Below are 22482 nucleotides of genomic sequence, written 5' to 3'. Positions count from 1 at the left end.
GCCCAGCGGGAATTTGATCCAGGCGCTCACCATGCGCTGCCTTTAGCACAGACTGGCTGTTCTCCATCCCTTTGCTGGTGATTCCCCACCCAGACCGGTTTCCCTGGCTCCAGGTGCTTGTGGGACTCAGACTCCCCTGGTTTCAATGGAGTTTGGAGCAGGCTCATACGGGGCACTGTTTCATTTGCAGGCTGGGGACAGCCCATGCTGGGGCTAACCCATGTGCTCTCTGTCCCTGGAACAACCTAGCCGAGCCCCATCGGGCCCCCCAAGGAAGCCATGTAGCAAATTTCCCGTGTGAACAGGATGGGGGACTGGAATTGTGGGAATCAAACAAGGAAAAGAACTCGACTCCAGTCTGGGGAGAGGGGCTTGGGGAAGCAATGGTGACCTGGGACATCTCACCATCGGGGGCGCCCAGGATGTTCCACCGTCAGGGTTCTTTAACACACAAACCACAGTCTGATTTCAGATCCCCCAAGAGCCCTGCCTTGCCCAGCTCCCTGCCCCTCCTCCCAGGCCCAGCGCTCCCCAGCGGCTCCCGCAGTTCACCAGCTCCCAGGTGACATGCAGCTGGGGATTAGCCAGTTTCCTGGGGCTCAGGGGGTGGAGCGGATACTGCTAGCGTTTGGATCCAGTTTAGGGGTCTGGTTAGTCGTTGTGCTGAGGCCCTTTAAGGGGGGCATAAAGGGGCCTTTAAGGGAGCAGAAAAGACTTCCTGAAAAGCCACCCTATGTGGGGGCCTCCCTGAGCAGTACGGAGTGGGTGTCAGGGCTCTGTGCCAGCCATGCTCCCAGCCCTGGCATGGGGTGGATCGGGAGTATGGTTGGCATTTGCGGCTCTACAGCAGTTCTCTGTTTCCCAGGGGCCCTCTACCCCACTCCAAGGACTGGGCAGGTCACCAAAGAGGGGGAGTTCAAAGCCGGCTTCAGGCCTTTCCCTACCCCCCACATGCACAGAACTGGTGTACCTGAGGGTAGGTGAGGTTGGCACCGTCTCAGGATCCTGCTAGAGAAGAAGCTGCATGGTTAGAACAGCAGCACTCCTCTATTATCCTCAGTCAAACGAGCCGAAGCCGGGGAAGCCCATGCCGTGGCCTGAGGCCCCTGAGCTCTCCTTCAGGCTGTGGGCTGCAGTCCCGGGCTCTGTTTGCCCAAGGTTATCATGCTGTTTGCTGGAGGACTTACAAGCTGTTGCTTTTCTGCACCCCTTGCTGCTGGGATTAATTTCCCAGCACCTGGACACAGCCTGTCTCTTCCGTGGCCCTGAGCCACGCTAGCATGAATCAACCCTCACCCTCCTCCGATGGCGAGAGCACGGTCCCCCGACTGCATTGCTGCAGCCCTTCTGCTCCTGCCGTTCCAGCAGAGCATTGCGCTGGCGCCTTGTTTACATGCCGTACAGCTCCGGCTGTATCCGCCCCGTGGGTTTAAATGCTCCCTGGACTCGGCTGTCTGTTTGCACTGTGCACCTCCCCACCCTGTCAGGACTCCGGGGATTGCGGCACGCTGGAACGCGTTGCTGGCTGCGTCACAGTGTTTTGGGCAGCACTGGTGTCTTGGTGGGGAGAAATGTTCTGGGGAAAGGGGGTGAGGCCCCCAGCAGTGCTGCGGGACGGACCTTTACTGCATGTCCCCAGTTGTTTGGCATGAGTCAGGGCTACCCATGGTTAATCCCCCTGGAATGTGCCCAGGGCCGTGCCCACTGGTCCCAGGGATGGCGCTCAAATCCAAAGGCATGGGATTGGCAGCCCAAGCTCTGCCAGTGTTGGAAACCTACACAGCCTTTGGGGTTGGGATGGCCCATGCCGCTCTGGGGTTTGCTCCCCGTGTGTCGGCCCTTCCCTCTCCCCATGGGCAAGGCTGACCCATTGCGCCGTGATCACGGAGGGGGCAGTTTGTGCTATGGGGTGGATCCCACAACACAGCTGCTCTGGATGCCCCTCGCTTGGGGCTGGGGGCACTTGGGAAAGGCCTGTGGTGCCCCTGCGTTAGAGCATCTGAGCCCCCCTGGAGGCACCTCCAGGTCCCGGCCTGCCCTGGTTCATGCAGCCAGTAGTTGAGGGAGCTATGGCGTGAAGGGGTGCCCCGTTGGCAGCTGGGAATGGCTCGTTGGCCAAGTTCACCTGCAGCTGGTGGGGAAGTGGGAGCAGCAGCCTATACTCCTTGGGGTTCCCCAGGTGTATCCTCTACCTGTGCTGCCCACTGGTCTCTGGGGCTCATTGGGTCCCTGGCTCTGTTGACCCCTGACCCTGCAGCAGGCCATGGAGGGGCGTGAAGTGTTGACAGACCCTGTGGGACATCTCCAGGTCATGGGGTCCTGCTCCGAGTCCCAGGGCTGGGGCTCTGCAGGACATGCCAGCGTGGCCCAGCAGCCTGTGGGGGGCAGCGCTCAGCATGCCGGGGAGTGGAAGGGGAATGTGCCTCTTACAAGAGGCCCATGAGCTGTAGTAGCCGACATGGGACCCGTCAGCCACCTGCAGCCCCCTGCCCTCCCGCGCATGGTGGCAGGTGTCTGGCCTGCTGCCTGAGCCTAACAGCCCCCCGCATCCCCAGTTCCTTGGTCACCAGCTGGCCCTCACCTGCCAGGATGCGCAAGGCCCTAGCCAGCAAACTGCCCCTCCCTCCCTCTGTCGCCTGGAGGCACCCCAAGCCCTGAGGGGGGCACCCCATCCTGCCCAGTGCTGGGGCCCAAGGGGCAGAAATCCTTAGCTCCTGCTCACGGGAGCCAGGCTGTTGTGTGAGCCCAGGAGGGCAGCTGTTACCCCAGAGGGCAGCAGTGGACTGTGTCTCCCCACCATTGATGGGACCAAAGAGCTATGCCCACTCCTTCTGGGAGGCTGCGCTCTGGTCTCTCAGTGGCTCATCTATTTTCCCCCAGGAGCACTTTAACTACTACTCCCTGGACACGGCACTGGGCCACCTCGTCTTCTCCCTCAAGTATGATGTAATTGGTGACCAGGAGCACCTGCGGCTGCTGCTCAGGTGAGCGCAGGGCCCTCTGTGTCCCCGGGGCAATGCCTGAGCCACAGGGGCCTAGATAGTGCCTCCTCCCCTTCGCTGCGGGGGCCAGGCGCCAGGACTCTTGGGGCGCCCAGCCAGGTCCTGTGACACCCTCGTCTCTTATTGCAGGACCAAGTGCCGAACCTACCATGACGTCATCCCCATCTCCTGCCTGACCGAGTTCCCCAACATCGTGCAGATGGCCAAGGCAGGTACCTCAGCGGGACCCGTCCATCTCCATGGGCTGAGCCTGTACCCTGATCTCACTCAGCCTCACGCAGGCCAGGCCCCGTTTCCCTGCCTCAAGGCTGAGGAGAACGCCGGGCCATGGGGGCCAGTTAGTGCCCTATGGCTGGGGCCATTCCTGGCTTCAGCAGGGATTAGGGTTTCCATATTTAAAAAATAAAAAAAGAGGACACTCCACGGGCCCTGGCCTCGCCCCTTTCCCACCCCCGGCTCCGCCCTTTCCCCCATCCCTTCCCCAAAGTCCCCGCCCTAACTCCCCCTCCTCCCTCCCAGCCACGCAAAAAGGGCTGCCCGAGCGCTACCGGCTTCACGGTTTGCCGGGCAGCCCCCAGACCCTGCGCCCCCGGCCGGGCACTTCTCCTCCCCGGCTCCAGCTGCTCTGCTCCTCCCTGACTCAGACTTCAGCTCTGTTTAAGAGCCAAGCTGCCCGAGCCAGCGCTACCGGCTTCGGGCAGCCCCCTTGCCTCCGGACTCCAGCCGCCGGCCGGGCACTTCTCCTCCCCGGCTCCAGGAATCGGGCCGCGTTCCGGCCGGAGCTCCGGCCAGGGTTGCGGGGCTTGGGTCTGGTCCGGAGCCAAGCTGCGGGGGCCGGAGCCGAGCTGCAGGGGCCGGGCCGGAGCTGAGCTGCGGGGGCCGAGCTGGAGCTGAGCCGCGGGGGTAGGGTGACCAGATGTCCCGATTTTATAGGGACAGTCCCGATATTTGGGGCTTTTTTTTATATGGGCTCCTATTACCCCCCACCCCTGTCCTGATTTTTCACACTTGCTATCTGGTCACCCTACGTGGGGGCCTGGCCGGAGCCGAGCCGCCGGGGCCGGGCCGAGCCGAGCCAAGCCACGCCGCAGGGGCCGGGCTGGAGCCGAGCCGAGCCGCCGGGGCCGGGCCGAGCCGAGCCAAGCCACGCCGCAGGGGCCGGGCTGGAGCCGAGCCGCGGGGGCCGGGCCGGGGCCGGAGCCGAGCCGAGCCAGAGCCTAGCCGAGCCAAGCTGCAGGGGCCAGGCCGGAGCTGAGCCGCGGGGGCCGGGCTGGAGCCGAACCGAGCCGCGCCGCGCTGCGGGGGCCGAGCTGAGCTGCGGGGGCCAGGCCCAGCCGAGCCACGGGGGCCGGGCTGGGCTGGAGCCAAGCCGAGCCGGGTCAGAGCCGCTGAGGCCGGGGGTGCTCGGCCGGGGGGGCCAGGCCTGGCCGTAGGGGCCGGATCGAGCCGAGCCGTGGGGGCCGGGCCGGAGCCGAGCCGTGGGGGACGGGACAGGCCAGAGACGAGCCGCGGGGGCCAGGCCGGGCCGGAGCCAAGCCAAGTCAGAGCCGCTGAGGTCCGGGGTGCTCGGCCGGGGGCCAGGCCTGGCCGCAGGGGCCGGGCCGAGCCGAGCCGCGGGGGCCGGGCCAGAGCCGAGCCGTGGGGGCCAGGCCGGGCCGGAGCCGAGCTGGGCCAGAGCCGCTGAGGCCGGGAGTGCTCGGCCGGGGCCGGGCCAGCGCACTCGGCCCGAGCCGGGGCCAGAGTGAGCTGCTTGGCCGGGGCTGGACTGGGCCGTGCCTCCCCGGAGCCCTTCTCGCGCCCCCCGCCACCCCAGCTTACCTGGTGCTGCCTGCCCGCCCCTGCTTCTTTTCAGACTTCCCGCGAATCGGGAAGCAGGGGAGGAGGAGGAGCAGGGGGCAGAGTGTTCGGGGAGGGGAGGAGGGAGAAGTGAGCTGGGGGTGGGGTGGAGAGCTGCAGCACGGGGCCCTCTTAGCGTGGGGCCCGATTCAGCCTGAATCGGCCTAAAGCCAGCCTGTCTGAGTCAGGGGAGGAGCAGAGCAGCCGCGGGAGAGGAAGTGCCCGGCCGGTATTTTTCCCGGACACATTCAGCTTTTTGGCAATTCCCCCCGGACGGGTTTGATTGCCGAAAAGCCGGACATGTCCGGGAAAAACCGGACGTATGGTAACCCTAGCAGGGATTCATTTATCTGCAGCCTGCCCAGCGGCCGTGGCCGGCAGCCAGGGCACTGTGGCTGTACAGCCCATTCTCTCTCAGGGCGCTGAGGTTGATAGCCTGGTGTGGGGTAGGGGCGGGGGCACACATACAAACCCCCACCTTGCTCCATGAAGGGAGCCTGAGAGAACAGAGAGCGTCACCCCAAAACCCCACACAGGTGAGCTCTGGCTGCTCTCATCCAGCAGGGGCAGTAATGCACGCACCCCTCCTCCTCCCCCCGGACACGTGCACACACATGGTTCTGAGTTGCACTGTGTCGGAGCAGGGAGCGGGGCAGATTGACCTAGGGATGTCGCAGGGGATCTTTACTGGGACTGTCTGCATTGGGGGATGGGAGAGCAGGGAGTGACTTCACTTGAGGGATGATACCTGAGCCTGTAACCTGAGCCAGGAGGGGGGTTGCAGCCAGGCGACACCTTTGCCTGGGAAACTGGACAAAGGCTGGGGGAGGAGCCGGGGAAGGCTGGGTGAGACGGCTGGAGGGGGGTTTTCAGTTTGGAGCGGTCTGGGGGAATGGAGGGAACCCCAAGGCTGGGGTCTAAGCTCCCTTCCCCCCCCTCCCCCCCCGAGGGACCTGACTTGGGGGTCCTGGTTGTACCTACAAGCTCTGTTTGGGACTGTGTTCCTGTCGTCTAATAAACCTTCCGTTTTACTGGCTGGCACTCCGTGACATGCACGTTCTCACTCTCTCGTCTGTGTTTCAGCTGGTGTGTGAGGACGTGAACGTGGATCGGTTCTATCCGGTGTTGTACCCAAAGGTAGGCTGGAGGCAGCGTGCACTTTCTGACAGCTCCCGTGTGCATATGCACACCCAGCCTGCCTCTTCACCACTGGGGGCTCCTACCAGGGGGCCCAGCAGGGAACCCCAGCCTTCAGCAGGCACCAGGATGTTGGACGGGCAGGCTGGGCATTCCACAGCCAATCAGAACTTAGTTCAGCTTTAATCCCAAACCTGACCCTGGCTGGCTCCTTTGCCAGGTTTGCCCGTGGCCAGAAGCAGCACCACCAAGCCCCCTCCGCCCCCGGGAGCCTTTCTCAGGGTGCTCCCAGACCAGCATAGAGCCCCACCCAGGGGTTTGGAGGCGCTTCCTCCTTGCAGGAGAGGCGCCCCGTCCTAGGGGCTTACCTCACTGGCTGGGTTATAACAGGGCTGGCCTCCTTCTGCCCCCTGACTCCAGTGCTGAGAGCAGAGCACTCAGCTCAGGGCATTCTGTCCTGGGCTGGGCTAGGGTCCTGCTGCTCCATGGCGAAGCTCCCACCCCTGGGGTGGGTGGGGGTTCAGAGGAAGCCCTGGGACTTGGGAGAGTCCATCCCTCCCACAGCACATTTCTGAAGTCCACTGAGGCGGGTAAGGGGACACCAGACAGCACTCTGGTTCCCCAGCTCACAGAAAAGAGGGGCATCCCTGGGTGACTCCCAGACAACCCCTCCCAAAATGTCCCAGAGCTCTGCTCCATCCCTTTTCTGCTGACAGGCAGAAGAGCATTGTGGGTAACTACATGTGGATGCAGGCACAAAGGGCTGGATTTGGAAAAGAGCTCAGGTGCCCTCTTCTCCATGCTCTGTGGGGCTTCCTGGTCGCTGTGGTAGGAGTTCGCACAGAGCTGGGTGAGGGGCCTGGGCTTGCACCAGGTGGGGACAAGAACCAGAGTCCTAGATCTCAGAGTTGGGAAAAGCCTGTTAGACCCAGCCCAGTCCCTGTCTGTGTGGCTTGTTCCTGCTCTGAGGGCGCCCCTCGCCCACCTGCCTGTGGGAGGAAATTTTCTAATGGGATTTTTTCCATTGGAAACGCCAGTTCAGAGACAGCAAACAATCCATGGAATCGTTTCACCTTGGTAAATTCATTTCCAAATAGAAATCAAGTGCTGGGTGCAGGGCTGGGGGCGTTGCGTGGGGCCGGGCATATCCTGCCAGGCATGGGGCATCCTTGCAGGGTGCAGGGCTGGGGGTGTCCCATTCGGAGTACCCCATTTTGATCTGTTCCAAATGCGGCATTTCGGTTTTCCATTTTGAAACAACTTTTCCTTCCATTTTTTTGTGATTTTTTTGAGAATGGTGTATTATAAAAATGGGGCAAAAAGTGGCGCTGGGAAGGGAAGGGTCAGATTATGTCAGAGCTTCGATTGGCCCCAGATGAATTATCTTTCAGAAAATTGGTTTGTGGGAAATTTCAAATGTTGTTCTCGTTCTGGGACGGAAGAAATGTCGAAATCATGAGACCTCCCTCCCAGAAATCCAGCTTCTGCACCGCCCCATGCCTCACACCCCACACCTACCGCCCTGAGAGGAACCTGCCCCATGCGTGGCTCATGAGTCCCCCAAGGGTCGGGCCCCTGTCACAACCCAGAGGGAGCAGGGGTTCCTGGCAGCCGGATGTAACCAGCCTCTCCCATCTCCCCAGGCCTCCCGTCTCATTGTCACCTTCGACGAGCACGTCCTCAGCAATCACTTCAAGTTCGGTGTCATCTACCAGAAGTTGGGCCAGGTGGGTCAGTCTCTGTGGAGTGGGGGCTGGGCTCTCCGGGACGGTGAATCGATCCCACAGGGGGCTGGGGCTACCCCAGCCTGCCAGCCTCCATCCCCGGCTTTCCCCTCTGACAAGCAGCCTGCAGCGGGGATGGGGGAGCCCCCAACCCTCCGGCTGCCGCTCCAGCTCAGCATGGCCGTTGGCGAGCAGGAGCGGCTGGAGCCGGGTTTCCTAAACAGCAGAGACATCTCCCTGGCATCCCACCCTCCCAGCTGCTTTCATCTCAGCACAGCAATGGCCCGTTTGCTTTGCCAAGAGCTGTAATGGATTCAGGAGCCATGGCAGGGGCTATCCAGCTAAACCGTACCCTTGACTACATAGCGTTTGCCTTGGTTCTGTTACCGGGGGTGGGGTGGGGTGAAGAGCATCACTTAATGGTTAAGGCTGGGAACTGGAAGTCTGGAGAGTTCTGTTACCTACTTCTCCAGTGACCCTTTACAAGTCATGGCCCCCATGCCTCAGTTTCCCCACAGTCAAATGGGGAGAACCCCGAAGCTGGGTGCACAGACAGGCTGTTGGTGAGGGGCTGCGACAGCCCCAGATGAAGGATTGTGATGGGTACTCCCCAGAGCTGGGTCCCAGTGGCTGTCATGCTCTCCGCAGGCACTGCCATCTGGGGCGTTGCGGGTTCACTCTGCAGGTCAGAGCTCAGCTCATGGCATAGACCCGGGGGGAGACTCAGCCGCAGCAGAGGCTCTTCGCCCCTGCACCCTTACAAGCGCCATCTCCGCTAGTGGCTCCTTTGCCCCCTCTCACAGACTCAGCTTCTCTCCAGCCAGGCTGTCTGGACAGGCCTCAACCCAGCACAGCTCCGGGCTCATGCTAAGCTGGCCAGGGGGCCCAGCCCTGTCCTAACTCCTCTGCTTTGCTGGCCATGTTGCAGACGTCCGAGGAGGAGCTGTTTGGCACCACCGAGGAGAGCCCGGCCTTCGTGGAGTTCCTCGACTTCCTGGGCCAGAAAGTCCAGCTGCAGGATTTCAAGGGGTGAGCGAGCTCCTGCCAGCCTGGGTCTGCTGGGCCTGTGTGTGGAGAGGAGGGAGGCTGGCCCCCTGCACTGCTCTGGCACCTCTATGCTAAGCCTGTGCCACTCGCTGTCCCATCCAGTGAGTCTCTGCGGGACAGATCGTCCTGGCCTTGCAGCTGCTGTCCCGGGCTCCTTGGGAGTTGAGGGACAGGGCAGGGTGGGCATCTGCCTGAGTCCTGGGTCTTTTTGGTGGCAGGTTCCGGGGGGGGCTGGACGTGACCCATGGCCAGACAGGAACAGAATCCGTCTACTGCACCTTCCGCAGCAAGGAGATCATGTTCCACGTGTCCACAAAGCTGCCCTACACCGAAGGCGATGCCCAGCAGGTAGGAGAGAGCAGTACCCCCCGGCAGGGGCTGCACACGGAAATGCATGTCTACACATGTATGGACACACACGTGTATACACCCCCTACAGTACAGCCCCACACAGCCTCCCAGCCCTGCATGGGCACCCCACCCACCCCGGCAGGGGCTGCACACGGAAATGCATGTCTACACATGTATGGACACACACGTGTATACACCCCCTAAAGTACAGCCCCACACAGCCCTCCAGCCTTCATGTGCACACACCCCAACCTCTTCATGCACCCGCATATCACCCTTCTTTTAGGCAGTCACTGTGACCAATGTGACTCCCATCCCAAGTGGTTCTGTCCCAAACCAGCCCCCGCCACCCACACAGCCCCTGGCCTGCTCAGCCCCAGCCCAGCCCCATTCCCCCACTGGAGTGAAGAGACACTCGCTAGTGCCGAGGCCCCGTCTCGGCTCAGAGGGGAGGGGGGATATCGACAAAGGGCAGCCAGGGGATCCCCCCGTCCCTCTGTCTCAGCCTGTCCATGCTCCTGCCCCTCGCTGAGCTCCCAGTCTCCCTGATCTATCTCCCACCACTTCCCCTCCTTGACCTGTGCTGGGCCTGGCCGCCTTGGCACGGGGCTTGGGCTGCAGGAGTAACACCCTCCCTGCTGCACTCAGTTGCAGAGGAAAAGGCACATCGGGAACGACATTGTGGCCATCGTCTTCCAGGATGAGAACACGCCCTTTGTGCCAGACATGATCGCCTCCAACTTCCTGCACGCCTACATCGTGGTGCAGGCAGAGAAGCCCTGCACCGAGAGCACGCTCTACAAGGTGAGTGCACGCCCGGGGGCCTGCTTGTGAGTCGTAGCCCGCCAGGGACCCAGCCCATTTGGTGCGGCACCACCGAGTTACCATGGCACTAACAGGGCAGGGGCTGGGCCACAGAGCTGCTCCCAGCTAGAGACTGGGAGCTGAGGGAAAAGGCCTGGGCAGAGCAATCCATGACACTCAGAAATGGGCCACAAGGTTCTTAATATGGGAGTGACAGTCCCTAGTGGTTATAGATAGGGGCTGGTAGTCAGGACTTCTGGGTTCTGTTCCTGCTCTGCCACTGACTCTGTGTGATATGGAGCCAGTCTCTTTGTCTCTCTGTGCCTCAGTTACCTCTTGGGGCTAATGATCATGTGAAGCATGGGTGTTATCACTGCTCCCCCTGGGATGGTCACTGGAGGAGGGGGAGCCCTGTCCAGAGCACATGGCCTGGGCGTGAGGTGCTTGAACCCGGAGCCAGGCTGATGCTGACCCAAGGACACCCTGTGGACCTGAAGTGGAAGGTCCTGGTTCAGTGCTGAGCCCCTGGTCCCAGTGATCTGGGGAGATGGCAGCTCCGGGGGGAAGCAGCACTGCTGTCACCACATGCTGCCGGAGAGTCCTGGCCAGAGGGGCTGGAGGCCGCTGCTCAGCGCATCCTAGCGCGGCTGGGAGGGTTGAGCTCTTGGGCAGGCATACCGCTCGGAGGGATGCACCGCTCCCGGGCACTACAGGCCCCAGTGCTCCTGCCCAGGCTGTCGGGAGGGTGATTCCCCTGTGCCATGAAGACACCCCAGTGTCCAGTAAGTGGGGCAAGGCAGGAGGCCCTGCAGGAAAGCGCTGCCCAGCTGCCCTCCCTCGTCTAGACATACCCACTGGCCTGGCAGCACGTGGCTCAGTGGGACTGACAGCACCATGTCTTGCAGGTCTCCGTCACAGCCCGGGATGACGTGCCTTTCTTTGGCCCCCCACTGCCTGACCCAGCCGTCTTCAGAAAGGTGAGAGGCAAGGAAGCCTGAGGCTTGTTGAACTTCCCAGTCCCAGGAAGCTTCCTGGGGCCAGCTCGTCCGTCTGTGCGGGAGTCACGCTCTCTGCTGGGAAGGCCGCTCTCCCTGGACAGGGAGCCCAGGGGGCCCTCGGAGCAGCCATACAGTCTGCTGGTTCCTGCCCTGTCCCATTGCGGTAATGCCTGGAACTCTGGGGCAGGCGGGGCCAAGGTGGGTGGCGCTTCCTGCTGCTATGTGCTAGTCCCACCACCAGGGGTTGCTCAGCCACTGCCAAGTTGCCCTGGCTGATGCTGGCTGCCTGCTGAGCTCATTCCCTAGGGAAAGGCAGAGGCTGACATGGGGTTTCTCCTCCCGCAGGGCCTCGAGTTCCAGGAGTTTCTGCTGACCAAGCTGATCAACGCCGAGTACGCCTGTTACAAAGCCGAGAAGTTTGCCAAGCTGGAGGTGGGTCAGGAGCCACGTGCTGCGTTCTGAGCTGGCATCCTCCCTAGCCCCCCCCAGCAATGCCCAGTACCTGCCCTCCCCTCACCCATTGCCCCATGCCTCATTCTGGCCCCGTCTCTCTATCCACGAGCCCTCATTCCTGTGAGAGCCGATGTGCCGCAGTGCCCGCGTTAGGGCTCTGGGAGCAAGGGTGGCGAGACAGTGCCCTCGGTCGTCGGCTCTGGGGCCAGGGCCATGCCTCGCTGCACAGTTGCATGCAGTTGTTACACCGGGCCCAGGATATGGCCACTGAGCTGGTCCTGTGGCAGTGCACATGTGCCAAAGGCTCCTGGGGACACCCCCACTCCCCAGGGCCGACAGCCGGGCACTGAGCCGGAGCCAGGGACAGAATCACAACTCGTCCTCTGTCCCCCCCAATACTCAGTCCCCTCTGCCCCCTTTGTTCCTGATCGCTACTGCCCCCAGCCCATGCCTCCAATGCCACTAACGCCCCCTGTGCCCCTCCTGCCACAGGAGCGCACGCGGGCAGCTCTGCTGGAGACGCTGTATGAGGAGCTGCATGTTAACAGCCAGTCCATGATGGGTCTGGGCGGGGATGAGGACAAGCTGGAGAATGGCAGCGGGGGTAGCGGAGGCTTCTTCGAGTCCTTCAAGGTGAGAGGGGCGTGGCCCAGTACCTGGCAGCGCAGCTCTCCAGCCAGGGACCGCCAAGGCCTGGGAAGCTGCACGTCAGCTCAGAGCACTGGGAAGGAGACAGAAGATCTAGGGATGTGTTGGAGGGCAGGGGGAACCCACACTTTTAGCCCTTCAAGCAGTGGTCCCCAAACTTTTCAGTCATGCCCCCCTTACCCCTCTTTGCACCCCCCCCCACCCCTCGGGAGCCAGAGCCGGGCCATGGCTCCTGGGCGGGGGCGGACAAGGGTAAGGGGGCCAAGGCTCGGGGTGGTTTTGAGGACAGGAAGGGGGCTGGAGGCTGAAGTTGAAGGCAGGACTGGGGTTGGGGCTGGGAGCAGAGCCATAGGTGTGGGCAGGGCTAAGGCCAGGGCCGGGAGTGGAAGCCGTGGCTAGGCCACAGTCGGGGCTGAAGGCTGGGGGCAAGGCTGGGGTTGGGGCCGTGGCTGGAGCAGAGCTGGGAGCCTGGGGGCGGAGGGGAGCTGCGTGGTACTCCCACCGCGCCCCCCATGAGGGCTGGCCAGGGCCCCACTGCACTCACCCCAAAGTTCCTCCGTGCCCCCAGGTGGACCCATCCCACAGTTGCAGGGCTCTGCCTTAAAGGGATGTAGTAGCATCCAATGGTTAGAGCAGGGCCTGGGAGGCAGGAGTCCTGGGTTCCATTCCCAGCTCTGCGTGTGACTGTGGGTCAGTCACTCCCCCACCCTACCTCAGTTCCCCCATCCTGTCAAAGGGGACAGCATGGTGACCAGCCTCTGGGTTCCCCGCATGGAAGGGGCTAGGCAAGTGCTAGATACTGGATTGCCGTTCTGTTGTAGGCTGTGTGACAGGTTCGATCAGAGAAACCCCCTTGGGACTGTCACCTGATGTGCTGAGACTACCTCTGAACCCATTTTCTCTGCCAGTTTGGGCCTCCAGAACCCTGCCTTGTTGAGCCAGACACGCCAGTCTGCTCCAACACAGACCCAGGGTCTGAACCACGTGCCCCAAAGCTGCAGACTTAACTGAAAACAGCTTGAGAAATGCTCCTGTCTCTAGCAGCCAGACACCCAGCTCCCAATGGGCTCTAAACCCCAGATAAATCCATTTTACTCTGTATAAAGCTTATACATTTATACATTTTAGTGGTATGCATTAATTAAAAACATCTGCAGTTTGTTTTTGTTATGTCCTGCCCATTCCTGTATTTTCTCACTTCTGTTCTCAAACATCGCTATCTCAAGGCTGGGTCACGCTGACTCTACTCTGCTGTATTCCCACCCGCTTCTAACGTGAGCCCTGCTTCTACAGGTCCTGCGATATTAGGCTAAGACTTAGCATGACAGTTGCTCTGTTTCTTACAACTGAGAGGCCTAAATTTAAATCCTCTAACCCTGTTTCCACATTCCCCTCTTTTGTGCTGGTCTTTAGCACAACCAACATTCTTAAACCTCCAATTGCATCATGTCTTGTATTTCTGTTTATAGCTCAAAAGGATCAGGACTAGCCCTATACATCTTAGCTGGATATAACAATAATGCATGATTAGTATGAACATGAAAGGCATTTTTGTTATTATACTCCTTACAACAACAACACATTCCTAGACTAAACAAAAGCAATACAAGCATTAATGTATAATATGCTGGGGTTGTTTCACTGCCTTAGTTACATAGCACATCACATCATAATTAGTACCCAAAGTAGCCACTCTGTAGGCTGTATGAAAAGCATGTTTTTCAATTCAATATATATTCTGAAGCACATGGATTTGACCCTGTAAGTCAGAAATTTTCTGAACCTCTGGTAGGAGTAAGTGCAAATTCTGAAATCGGTCAGATATTAAAGTGGTCCAATTAAAAGAATTTGATACCTAAGGTCTGATTGTAGGGCTTTGTCTGCTGGCCAATAAATAATGTGATTTCCTGCGGTCATGGTGAGATTAAAATGCATATCTAGCAAAGAGGTGGCCTTAATGTATACGCTCCCACATCACTCAGGGGAAGAAAAACGTTACTGCCCCAATCCCTAAGCCACTTTCATACTCACACACATACGTCCAGACTGGCCATGTCTGTGTATAATGTCCAGAGAAGTGGGGGAGGTGGACGGGAGATTATCCTGTCTACAGATTGTCCAGAGATACACTGTGCAATCTCCAACTTGCTTCCGCTCTTGGAAGCACATCAGCTTCAGGGACACGAAGCTCGGCTCCTCCTTTCGCTGTTTCATCTGTGTTTTCCATCTCTGCAGCCTCTAAACTTTGTTGTTTTCTATGCGTGGCATAGTCTGTGTCGATTCTTGCCCTTGAACGCAAAGCAGCTTTCTCCTTATCTCTAGACCAAGCTGTCTTTTCAAATTAACCCGTTCCTATCCCTCCTTATTTTCAGCCTTAACTAATTGGGGATATAAAGAAGCCAAGGGGTTAACAAAAAATAATTTGGGTAGGGAGGCATCCGGATGCTTTTTAAATCCTACACTTTGTGTCTTAGAGAGCATCTCTAAGAGATACGGTCCCATTTGAATTGAAGGTACCTTCTAGTGGGAATTGTTTAGATGGATCATCGTGTGTGTAAAAATTCCAATGATCTAAGTACTAACAAGTCCTTGGACTGATTTCCACTCGTTCTCTAAGAATGTGGGGGTGCCCTGTCTGCTGCTGCAGCTCATAAACTAAGACACGTCTCTATCCTGTCCGCGGAGTGCAGCGGCTCATAAAGCTAAAATCACCACACCACTCCTCAGGCACTCACACAGGAAAGATTATCGAGGATGTCCACAACCCTCCTACACCTCCCTTCAGCAAAGAGTGTCCACTAGTCTCAGAGAGATGATGCCGCGTACTCTAATTGCCTCCGGTAAGGTGATCAGATCAGTCAGTGATTCATGCGGGGAGGAGAGCGGGAGGGAAGATGGGGGTCACACAATACTAGACCCAGGCAGACCCCTCGCCGGTCATGCCATGCAGAGACAGCCCGCCTTGGGTCAGATCTTCTACCGATCCACTAAGGTGTAGCCACTGGGCTTGCATTAGAGACATCCCTGGTCACGAGTTTGTGGGCTTCGCAGGGAGCTGTGGGCGTTTTTCGGTGACCCTCATTCACACTGGCACACACACACACCAAGGCCTCTATTCCTTCATACCACAATGCATCGTTTGTTTGTTTTGTTTTGTTTTTAACCTGAGGGCATCACCACATCCCCTCTGTTCAGACTGAACACACCTGTGTTCTTCTCTGAGGGCGTTACCACAACCCCTCAACTCAATAGGTCTGACCTAAGTCACACATTGGCTTACCCTGGGGCAACACCACATTTCCCAGCCCCGCGTACACATATCACTGACCTTACATGGGGCAATCAATTCCCCAACACCGTTCTGCGTCTGATCTTGTTGCATAAATAAAAGTTTGCATGGCGTGAGCCCAGAGGGACAGACGGCTCCACGATCAGTCCTCCGACACCCCAGTAGAGATTTCAAAATGTCTCTTACCTCTGGCTTGGCGCCTGGGGTTTGAAGGGGAACAGTCTGTAGTAGCGGTCGCTGCCTCAGCCAGGCGTAGCCATCCGCGTCATATGGCACCAAATATTGTGGAAGAAACGAACTCCACTCTCAGGTTGGAAGCAACAAAATCAGAGACAACTTTATTCAGGACATGCAATTGCAAGGGAAGAACACAGCTGACAGAGAGCATCTCTGCCTCAGTTTCTTCAAAATACAAGCAATATCACACAAGCGTTTATACATTTTAGTGGCATGCATTAATTAAAAACATCTGCAGTTTGTTTATGTTATGTCCTGCCCATTTCTGTATTTTCTCACTTCTGTTCTCAAACATCGCTATCTCAAGGCTGACTCTACTCTGCTGTCTTCCCACCCGCTTCTGACGTGAGCCCTGCTTCTACAGGTCCCACGATATTAAGCTAAGACTTAGCATGACAGTTGCTCTGTTTCTTATAACTAAGAGACCTATCTTTAAATCCTTTAACCCTGTTTCCACACTGGGGAGGCTTGAGAATAATATATCAACCAATTGCCTTTAATAAAAGTACAGACCAGACCCTTTATTTTTACAACACTAAAAATCCATCAGGTTCTTAAAAGAACTACTTTATTATAAAGTGTGACAAAGTTCCTCCTCTACCTTGGTGGGTCCTGCACTTTTGGCAGATTTGCTCGCTTCACAGATTCACCCTGTGGGTCAGGAAACAGTCCAGAGACCTTCCCCTCTGGTAGAAGCTATAGTTCAGGTCAATTCCTCCGGTGTCTGATCAGGAGTTGGGAGGTATGGGTGGAATCCAGGCCCGCCCTCTACTCTGGGTTCCAGCCCAGGGCCCTGTGGACTGCAGCTATTTAGAGTGCCTCCTGGTACAGTTGCACGACACCTACAACTCTCTGGGCTACTTCCCCATGGTCTCCTCCCAACACCTTCTTTGTCCTCACCACCGGACCTTCCTCCTGATGTCTGATAACGCTTGTACTTCTCAGTCCTCCAGCAGTATGCCTACTCACTCTCAGCTTCTTGCACATCTCTTGCTCCCAGTTCCTCTCACACACGCTTCCGCTCCCACTGGCTTGACTGGAGTGATCCCTTTTATAGCATCCGAGGGGCCTTAATTAGGGTCAGGTGCTTAACTGTCTCACCTGACTCTTAGCAAGTTAATTGGAGTCAGGTGGTCTATTAGCCTGGAGCAGCCCCTGCTCTGGTCACTCAGGGAACAGAAAACTACTTATCCAGTGGCCAGTATATCTCCCTTCTGCTACTCTGCTGTTCCCAACTGGGCTGGGTCTATCACAAAAGAAAAGTGTAAAAGAAGCACCTCTGTAAAATCAGGATGGATGATAATTTTACAGAGTGATAAGATTTAAAACACAGAGGATTCCCCTCTAGGCTCAACTTTAAAGTTACAAAAACAGGAATAAACCTCCCTCTTAGCATAGGGAAAATTCATAAGCTAAAACAAAAGATAATCTAACACATTTCATTGCCTTTACTTACAATTTCTATAATTTTAGATGTATCATTTTATGGATGAGGGGAAAGCAGTGGATGTGTTATTCCTTGACTTTAGCAAAGCTTTTGATACGGTCTCCCACAGTATTCTTGCCACCAAGTTAAAGAAGTATGGGCTGGATGAATGAACTATAAGGTGGATAGAAAGCTGTCTAGATCATCGGGCTCAACGAGTAGTGATCAATGGCTCCATGTCTCGTTGGCAGCCGGTTTCAAGCGGAGTGCCCCAACGGTCGGTCCTGGGGCCAGTTTTGTTCAATATCTTCATTAATGATCTGGAGGATGGGTGGACTGCACTCTCAGCAAGTTTGCAGATGACACTAAACTGGGAGGCGTGGTAGATACGCTGGAGGGTAGGGATAGGATACAGAGGGACCTAGACAAATTAGAGGATTGGGCCAAAAGAAACCTGATGAGGTTCAACAAGGACAAGTGCAGAGTCCTGCACTTAGGATGGAAGAATCCCATGCACTGTTACAGACTAGGGACCGAATGGCTAGGAAGCAGTTCTGCAGAAAAGGACCTAGGGGTTACGGTGGACGAGAAGCTGGATATGAGTCAACAGTGTGCCCTTGTTGCCAAGAAGGCTAGCGGCATTTTGGGCTGTATAAGTAGGGGCATTGCCAGCAGATCGAGGGACGTGATCATTCCCCTCTATTTGACATTAGTGAGGCCTCATCTGGAGTACTGTGTCCAGTTTTGGGCCCCACACTACAAGAAGGATGTGGAAAAATTGGAAAGAGTCCAGTGGAGGGCAACAAAAATTATTAGGGGGCTGGAGCACATGACTTATGAGGAGAGGCTGAGGGAACTGGGATTGTTTAGTCTCCAGAAGAGAAGAATGAGGGGGGATTTGATAGCTGCTTTCAGCTACCTGAAAGGGGGTTCCAAAGAGGGTGGATCTAGACTGTTCTCAGTGGTACCTGATGACAGAACAAGGAGTAACCGTCTCAAGTTGCAGTTGGGGAAGTTTAGGTTGGATATTAGGAAAAACTTTTTCACTAGGAGGGTGGTGAAGCACTGGAATGAGTTACCTAGGGAGGTGGTGGAATCTCCTTCCTTAGAGGTTTTTAAGGTCAGGCTTGACAAAGCCCTGGCTGGGATGATTTAGTTGGGAATTGGTCCTGCTTTGAGCAGGGGGTTGGACTAGATGACCTCCTGAGGTCCCTTCCAACCCTGATATTCTATGATTCTAAGGTATCTTTTCAAGAGATGGGTTACCTGGTCTCTCTCTCTCTATCCAGAGGTAACCAACAAAGAGAGCACAAATAACCCTCCTCCCCCCCGCCCCCGATTTAAAAGTATCTTCTTTTCCCATTGGTTCTTCTGGTGAGGTGCCAACTAGGTTAATTGAACTGATTAACCCCTTACAGATAAAATGATTCTGTACTTCTGTCTGTACCTCTAGCCAGGAGGGATTTTACGTTACTGCAGACATAAAGGTTGTTACCCTTCCCTTTATATTTATGACATGCCCCCCAAATCACAGACGGTGCTGGACAGCCTGCTCCACACTGGCTGTGATTTCTTCCTGGAGCTCTAGGAGACAACAGAGTTACTAAGACACATGCACCTTTAGATATACTATTGATTATATAAAAACTAACAATATTTCCCACATTTCAAGGACGATTTTAACCAGTTGATTCTTGGAAACTTTCACGGGACAGTGCATTAACCAGTTTGTTAGAAGCTTCTGAAATGTGTTGTATTTCAAAATCAAAATCTTGGAGAGCTAAACTTCACCGAAGAAATTTTTTGTTATTTTCCTTGACAGTATGAAGCCACTTCAGCACAGCATGGTCGGTTTGCAGGTGGAAACGCCGTCCCCAAACTTATGGGCGTAGCTTTTCCAGCGAGTACACAATGGCGTAACATTCCTTTTCGGTGATTGACCAGTGGCTTTCCCTCTCAGACAGTTTTTTGCTGAGAAACACGACAGGATGGAATTTTTGATCCGGTCCTTCCTGCATTAAAACTGCTTCCACACCACGCTCGGATGCATCTGTGATTACTAGGAACGGTTTGTCAAGGTCTGGGGCCCTTAGCACAGGGTCAGACATGAGTGTCGCCTTAAGCTGGTTAAAGGCCTTCTGACACTCATCAGTCCACTGAACTGCATTTGGCTGTTTCTTTTTGGTTAGGTCTGTCAGTGGGGCGGCGATTTGGCTGTAGTGCAGTACAAATCGCCTGTAATATCCGGCCAACCCTAAGAAGGATTGGACCTGTTTCTTTGACTTTGGGACAGGCCACTTTTGGATAGCATTCACTTTGGCCTGTAGGGGGTTGTAGTTCCTTGACCCACCTGGTGTCCAAGGTAGGTTAGGCTCTTTGACACTTTTTAACCTTAACAGTTAGTGCTGCCTCCCTTATGTGCTCGAAGACTTTTTCCAGGTTCTCCAGGTGTTCTGCCCATGAATCAGAAAAGATGGCCACATCATCAAGGTAGGCGACTGTAGATTCTCCCAGTCCTGCTAGGAGACCATCTACAAGTCTTTGGAAGGTGGCGGGAGCATTTCGCATCCCGAAAGGGAGCACCTTAAATTCATACACCCCTGCCTGGATGACGAAGGCTGACCTTTCCTTGGCAGATTCATCTAGCGGTACTTGCCAGTACCCCTTGGTTAAGTTTAAGGTAGAGATGAATTGGGCATATCCCAGTTTTTCCAATAGCTCATCTGTGCGTGGCATTGGATAGTTGTCTGGGCGAGTTACAGCATTTAGCTTACGGTAGTCCATGCAAAAGTGTATTTCCCCATCTGGTTTGGGAACTAGAACCACTGGAGATGCTCATGCACTGTTAGAGGGCGGATTACCCCCATCTGTAGCATGTCCTGGATCTCCCGTTCTATAGCAGTTTTGGCTTGAGGAGCCACCTGGTAAGGTTGGGCTCTAATTGGGCGAGCATTACGTGTGTCAATGGAGTGGTACGTCCATTCAGTCCGTCCTTGGGTGGCTGAGAACATCAGCGCGAAGCTAGTGCACAGCTCCTTGATCTGCTTTTGCTGCATACGTCCGAGGGTCATTGAGAGGTTCACCTCTTCCACACCACCATCACTTTTTACTTCATAGTAGATACCTTCAGGCCACTCAGCGTCATCTCCTCCCTGGGCTGTAAACTGACAACCTTTAATTCTCTGGAATAAAAGGGCTTTAGAAAATTAAAATGGTACACTTTAGGCTTTAGAGTTGAGGTGGGGGATGCTATGAGATAGTTAACAGCTACCAGGCGCTCTTGGATCGTAAATGGCCGGTCCCACGATGCTTCTATTTTATGGGCCTGGAGCGTCTTCAAGACCATGACCTGGTCCCCTACTTTGAAGGAACACTCTCTGGTATGTTTATCATACCAGGCCTTTTGCTCTTTCTGAGCATCTTTTAGGTTTTCTCTAGCAAGGGCTAAAGAGTTTCGGAGGGTGTTTTGTAGGTTATTTACAAAGTCCAGAATGTTAGTTCCTGGAGAAGGCGTAAACCCCTCCCATTGCTGCTTCACTGACTATAATGGCCCCTTAACCTCACGGCCATACAAGTTTAAATGGTGAAAACCCTAAACTGGGATGTGGTACAGCCCTGAAGGCAAAGAGCAACTGCTGCAACACTAGGTCCCCATCATTGGAGTGTTCATTTACGAATTTACGTATCGTGGCCCCCAAAGTTCCATTAAACTTCTCCACCAGGCCATTGGTTTGATGGTGGTAAGGGGTGGCAATCAAGTGGTTCACCCCATGAGCTTCCAAAGGCTTTTCATGGTCCCTGCCAGGAAATTAGTTCCCGAATCCATAAGGATGTCACCCTGGCAAAAATGTCTGTTAATGCCTGGCACACACTTTTAGCCCTGGTGTTGCTTAGAGCTACTGCTTCCGGCCATTGGGTGGCAAAATCCATGAAAGTCAGTATGTACTGCTTTCCTCTGGGCGTCTGTTTTGGGCAAGGACCCAGAATATCCACAGCTACTTGTGGAAATGGAACCTCAATTATGGGGAGTGGCTGGAGAGGGGCTTTGATCTGGTCTTGGGTTTTCCCCACTCTTTGGGACACCTCACAAGACCGGACATAAGTAGAAATGTCCTTGCTCATTCCTTCCCAGTGGAAGGACTTCCCCAAATGGTCTTTGGTTCTGTTCACCTTATCATGGCCACTAGGATGATTGTGGGCTAAGCTTAAGAGCTTTACCCAGTACTTAGTTGGAACTACCAAATGTCTTTGGGGATGCCAGTCTCCTTGGTGCCCACCAGAAAGAGTTTCCTTGTATAAAAGTCCTTGTTCTACCACAAACCGGGATCAGCTAGAAAAGCTGAGAGGCGGTGGGTTGCTCCGTACTGCCGTCCAAGCTCCCTGGAGGCTGTCATCTGCTTCCTGCTCAGCCTGGAACTGTGCCCTTGATGCTGGAGACATCAGTTCCTCACTGGATTGTGGACTTGGGCTTGGTCCCCCTGGAAGTGATGTAGGTGATGGGGCTGTTTCCGTTGACTGTGAACTGCTCTCCGCTGGTGCATTAGGTTGCATTTCAGGCTCCGGCTGAGCCTCTTGCGTAGGTTTATCTGCTGCTGCCTGTGCAGGCTCGGTAGTGCCCTCTGGCATTGGAGTTCTTCGACCATGGGATGGTGTTCCAAGAAGGAGTGCTAGGCAGAGACGGGCTCCACCTAACGAAGAGAGGGAAGAGCATCTTCGCCAGCAGGCTGGCTAATCTAGTGAGGAGGGCTTTAAACTAGGTTCACCGGGGGAAGGAGACCAAAGCCCTGAGGTAAGTGGGGAAATGGGATCCTGGGAGGAAGCACAAGCAGGAGAGTGCAAGAGAGGAGGACTCCTGTCTCATACTGAGAAAGAGGGACGATCGATGAGTTATCTTAAGTGCCTGTACACAAATGCAAGAAGCCTGGGAAACAACCAGGGAGAACTGGAAGTCCTGGCGCAGTCAGGGAACTATGATGTGATTGGAATAACAGAGACTTGGTGGGATAACTCACATGACTGGAGTAGTGTCATGGATGGATATAAACTGTTCAGGAAGGACAGGCAGGGCAGAAAAGGTGGGGGAGTTGCGTTGTATGTAAGAGAGGAGTATGACTGCTCAGAGCTCCGGTATGAAACTGCAGAAAAACCTGAGAGTCTCTGGATAAAGTTGAGAAGTGTGAGCAACAAGGGGATGTCGTGGTTGGAGTCTGCTATAGACCACCAGACCAGGGGGATGAGGTGGACGAGGCTTTCTTCTGACAATTAGCAGAAGTTGCTAGATCGCAGGCCCTGGTTCTCATGGGAGACTTTAATCACCCTGATATCTGCTGGGAGAGCAATACAGCGGTGCACAGGCAATCCAGGAAATTTTTGGAAAGTGTAGGGGACAATTTCCTGGTGCAAGTGCTGGAGGAACCAACTAGGGGCAGAGCTTTTCTTGACCTGCTACTCACAAACAGGGAAGAATTAGTAGGGGAAGCAAAAGTGGATGGGAACCTGGGAGGCAGTGACCATGAGATGGTCGAGTTCA

General features: G+C 55.9%; 1 protein-coding gene across 5 annotated transcripts in view; it reads left to right on the top strand.

The window, feature by feature from the left end:
- The window catches only part of RAP1GAP (RAP1 GTPase activating protein), a 185412-nt gene that overhangs the window by 123779 nt on the left and 39151 nt on the right, over positions 1-22482 (top strand). For all 5 annotated transcript variants that reach the window (XM_054009445.1, XM_054009444.1, XM_054009446.1 and 2 more), the window contains 10 exons: positions 2881-2984; positions 3132-3210; positions 5922-5975; positions 7619-7702; positions 8628-8728; positions 8965-9094; positions 9746-9901; positions 10807-10878; positions 11245-11331; positions 11845-11985. In XM_054009445.1, coding sequence (XP_053865420.1) covers positions 2881-2984; positions 3132-3210; positions 5922-5975; positions 7619-7702; positions 8628-8728; positions 8965-9094; positions 9746-9901; positions 10807-10878; positions 11245-11331; positions 11845-11985 — 1008 coding nt within the window. The remainder of the gene's footprint in view (positions 1-2880; positions 2985-3131; positions 3211-5921; positions 5976-7618; positions 7703-8627; positions 8729-8964; positions 9095-9745; positions 9902-10806; positions 10879-11244; positions 11332-11844; positions 11986-22482) is intronic.

The sequence above is a fragment of the Malaclemys terrapin genome, chromosome 19 (genome assembly GCF_027887155.1).
Source record: "Malaclemys terrapin pileata isolate rMalTer1 chromosome 19, rMalTer1.hap1, whole genome shotgun sequence".
Lineage (NCBI taxonomy): Eukaryota > Metazoa > Chordata > Testudines > Emydidae > Malaclemys > Malaclemys terrapin.
Note: the sequence above shows the minus strand (reverse complement) of the source record. Positions and strands in the feature narration are given on the sequence as shown.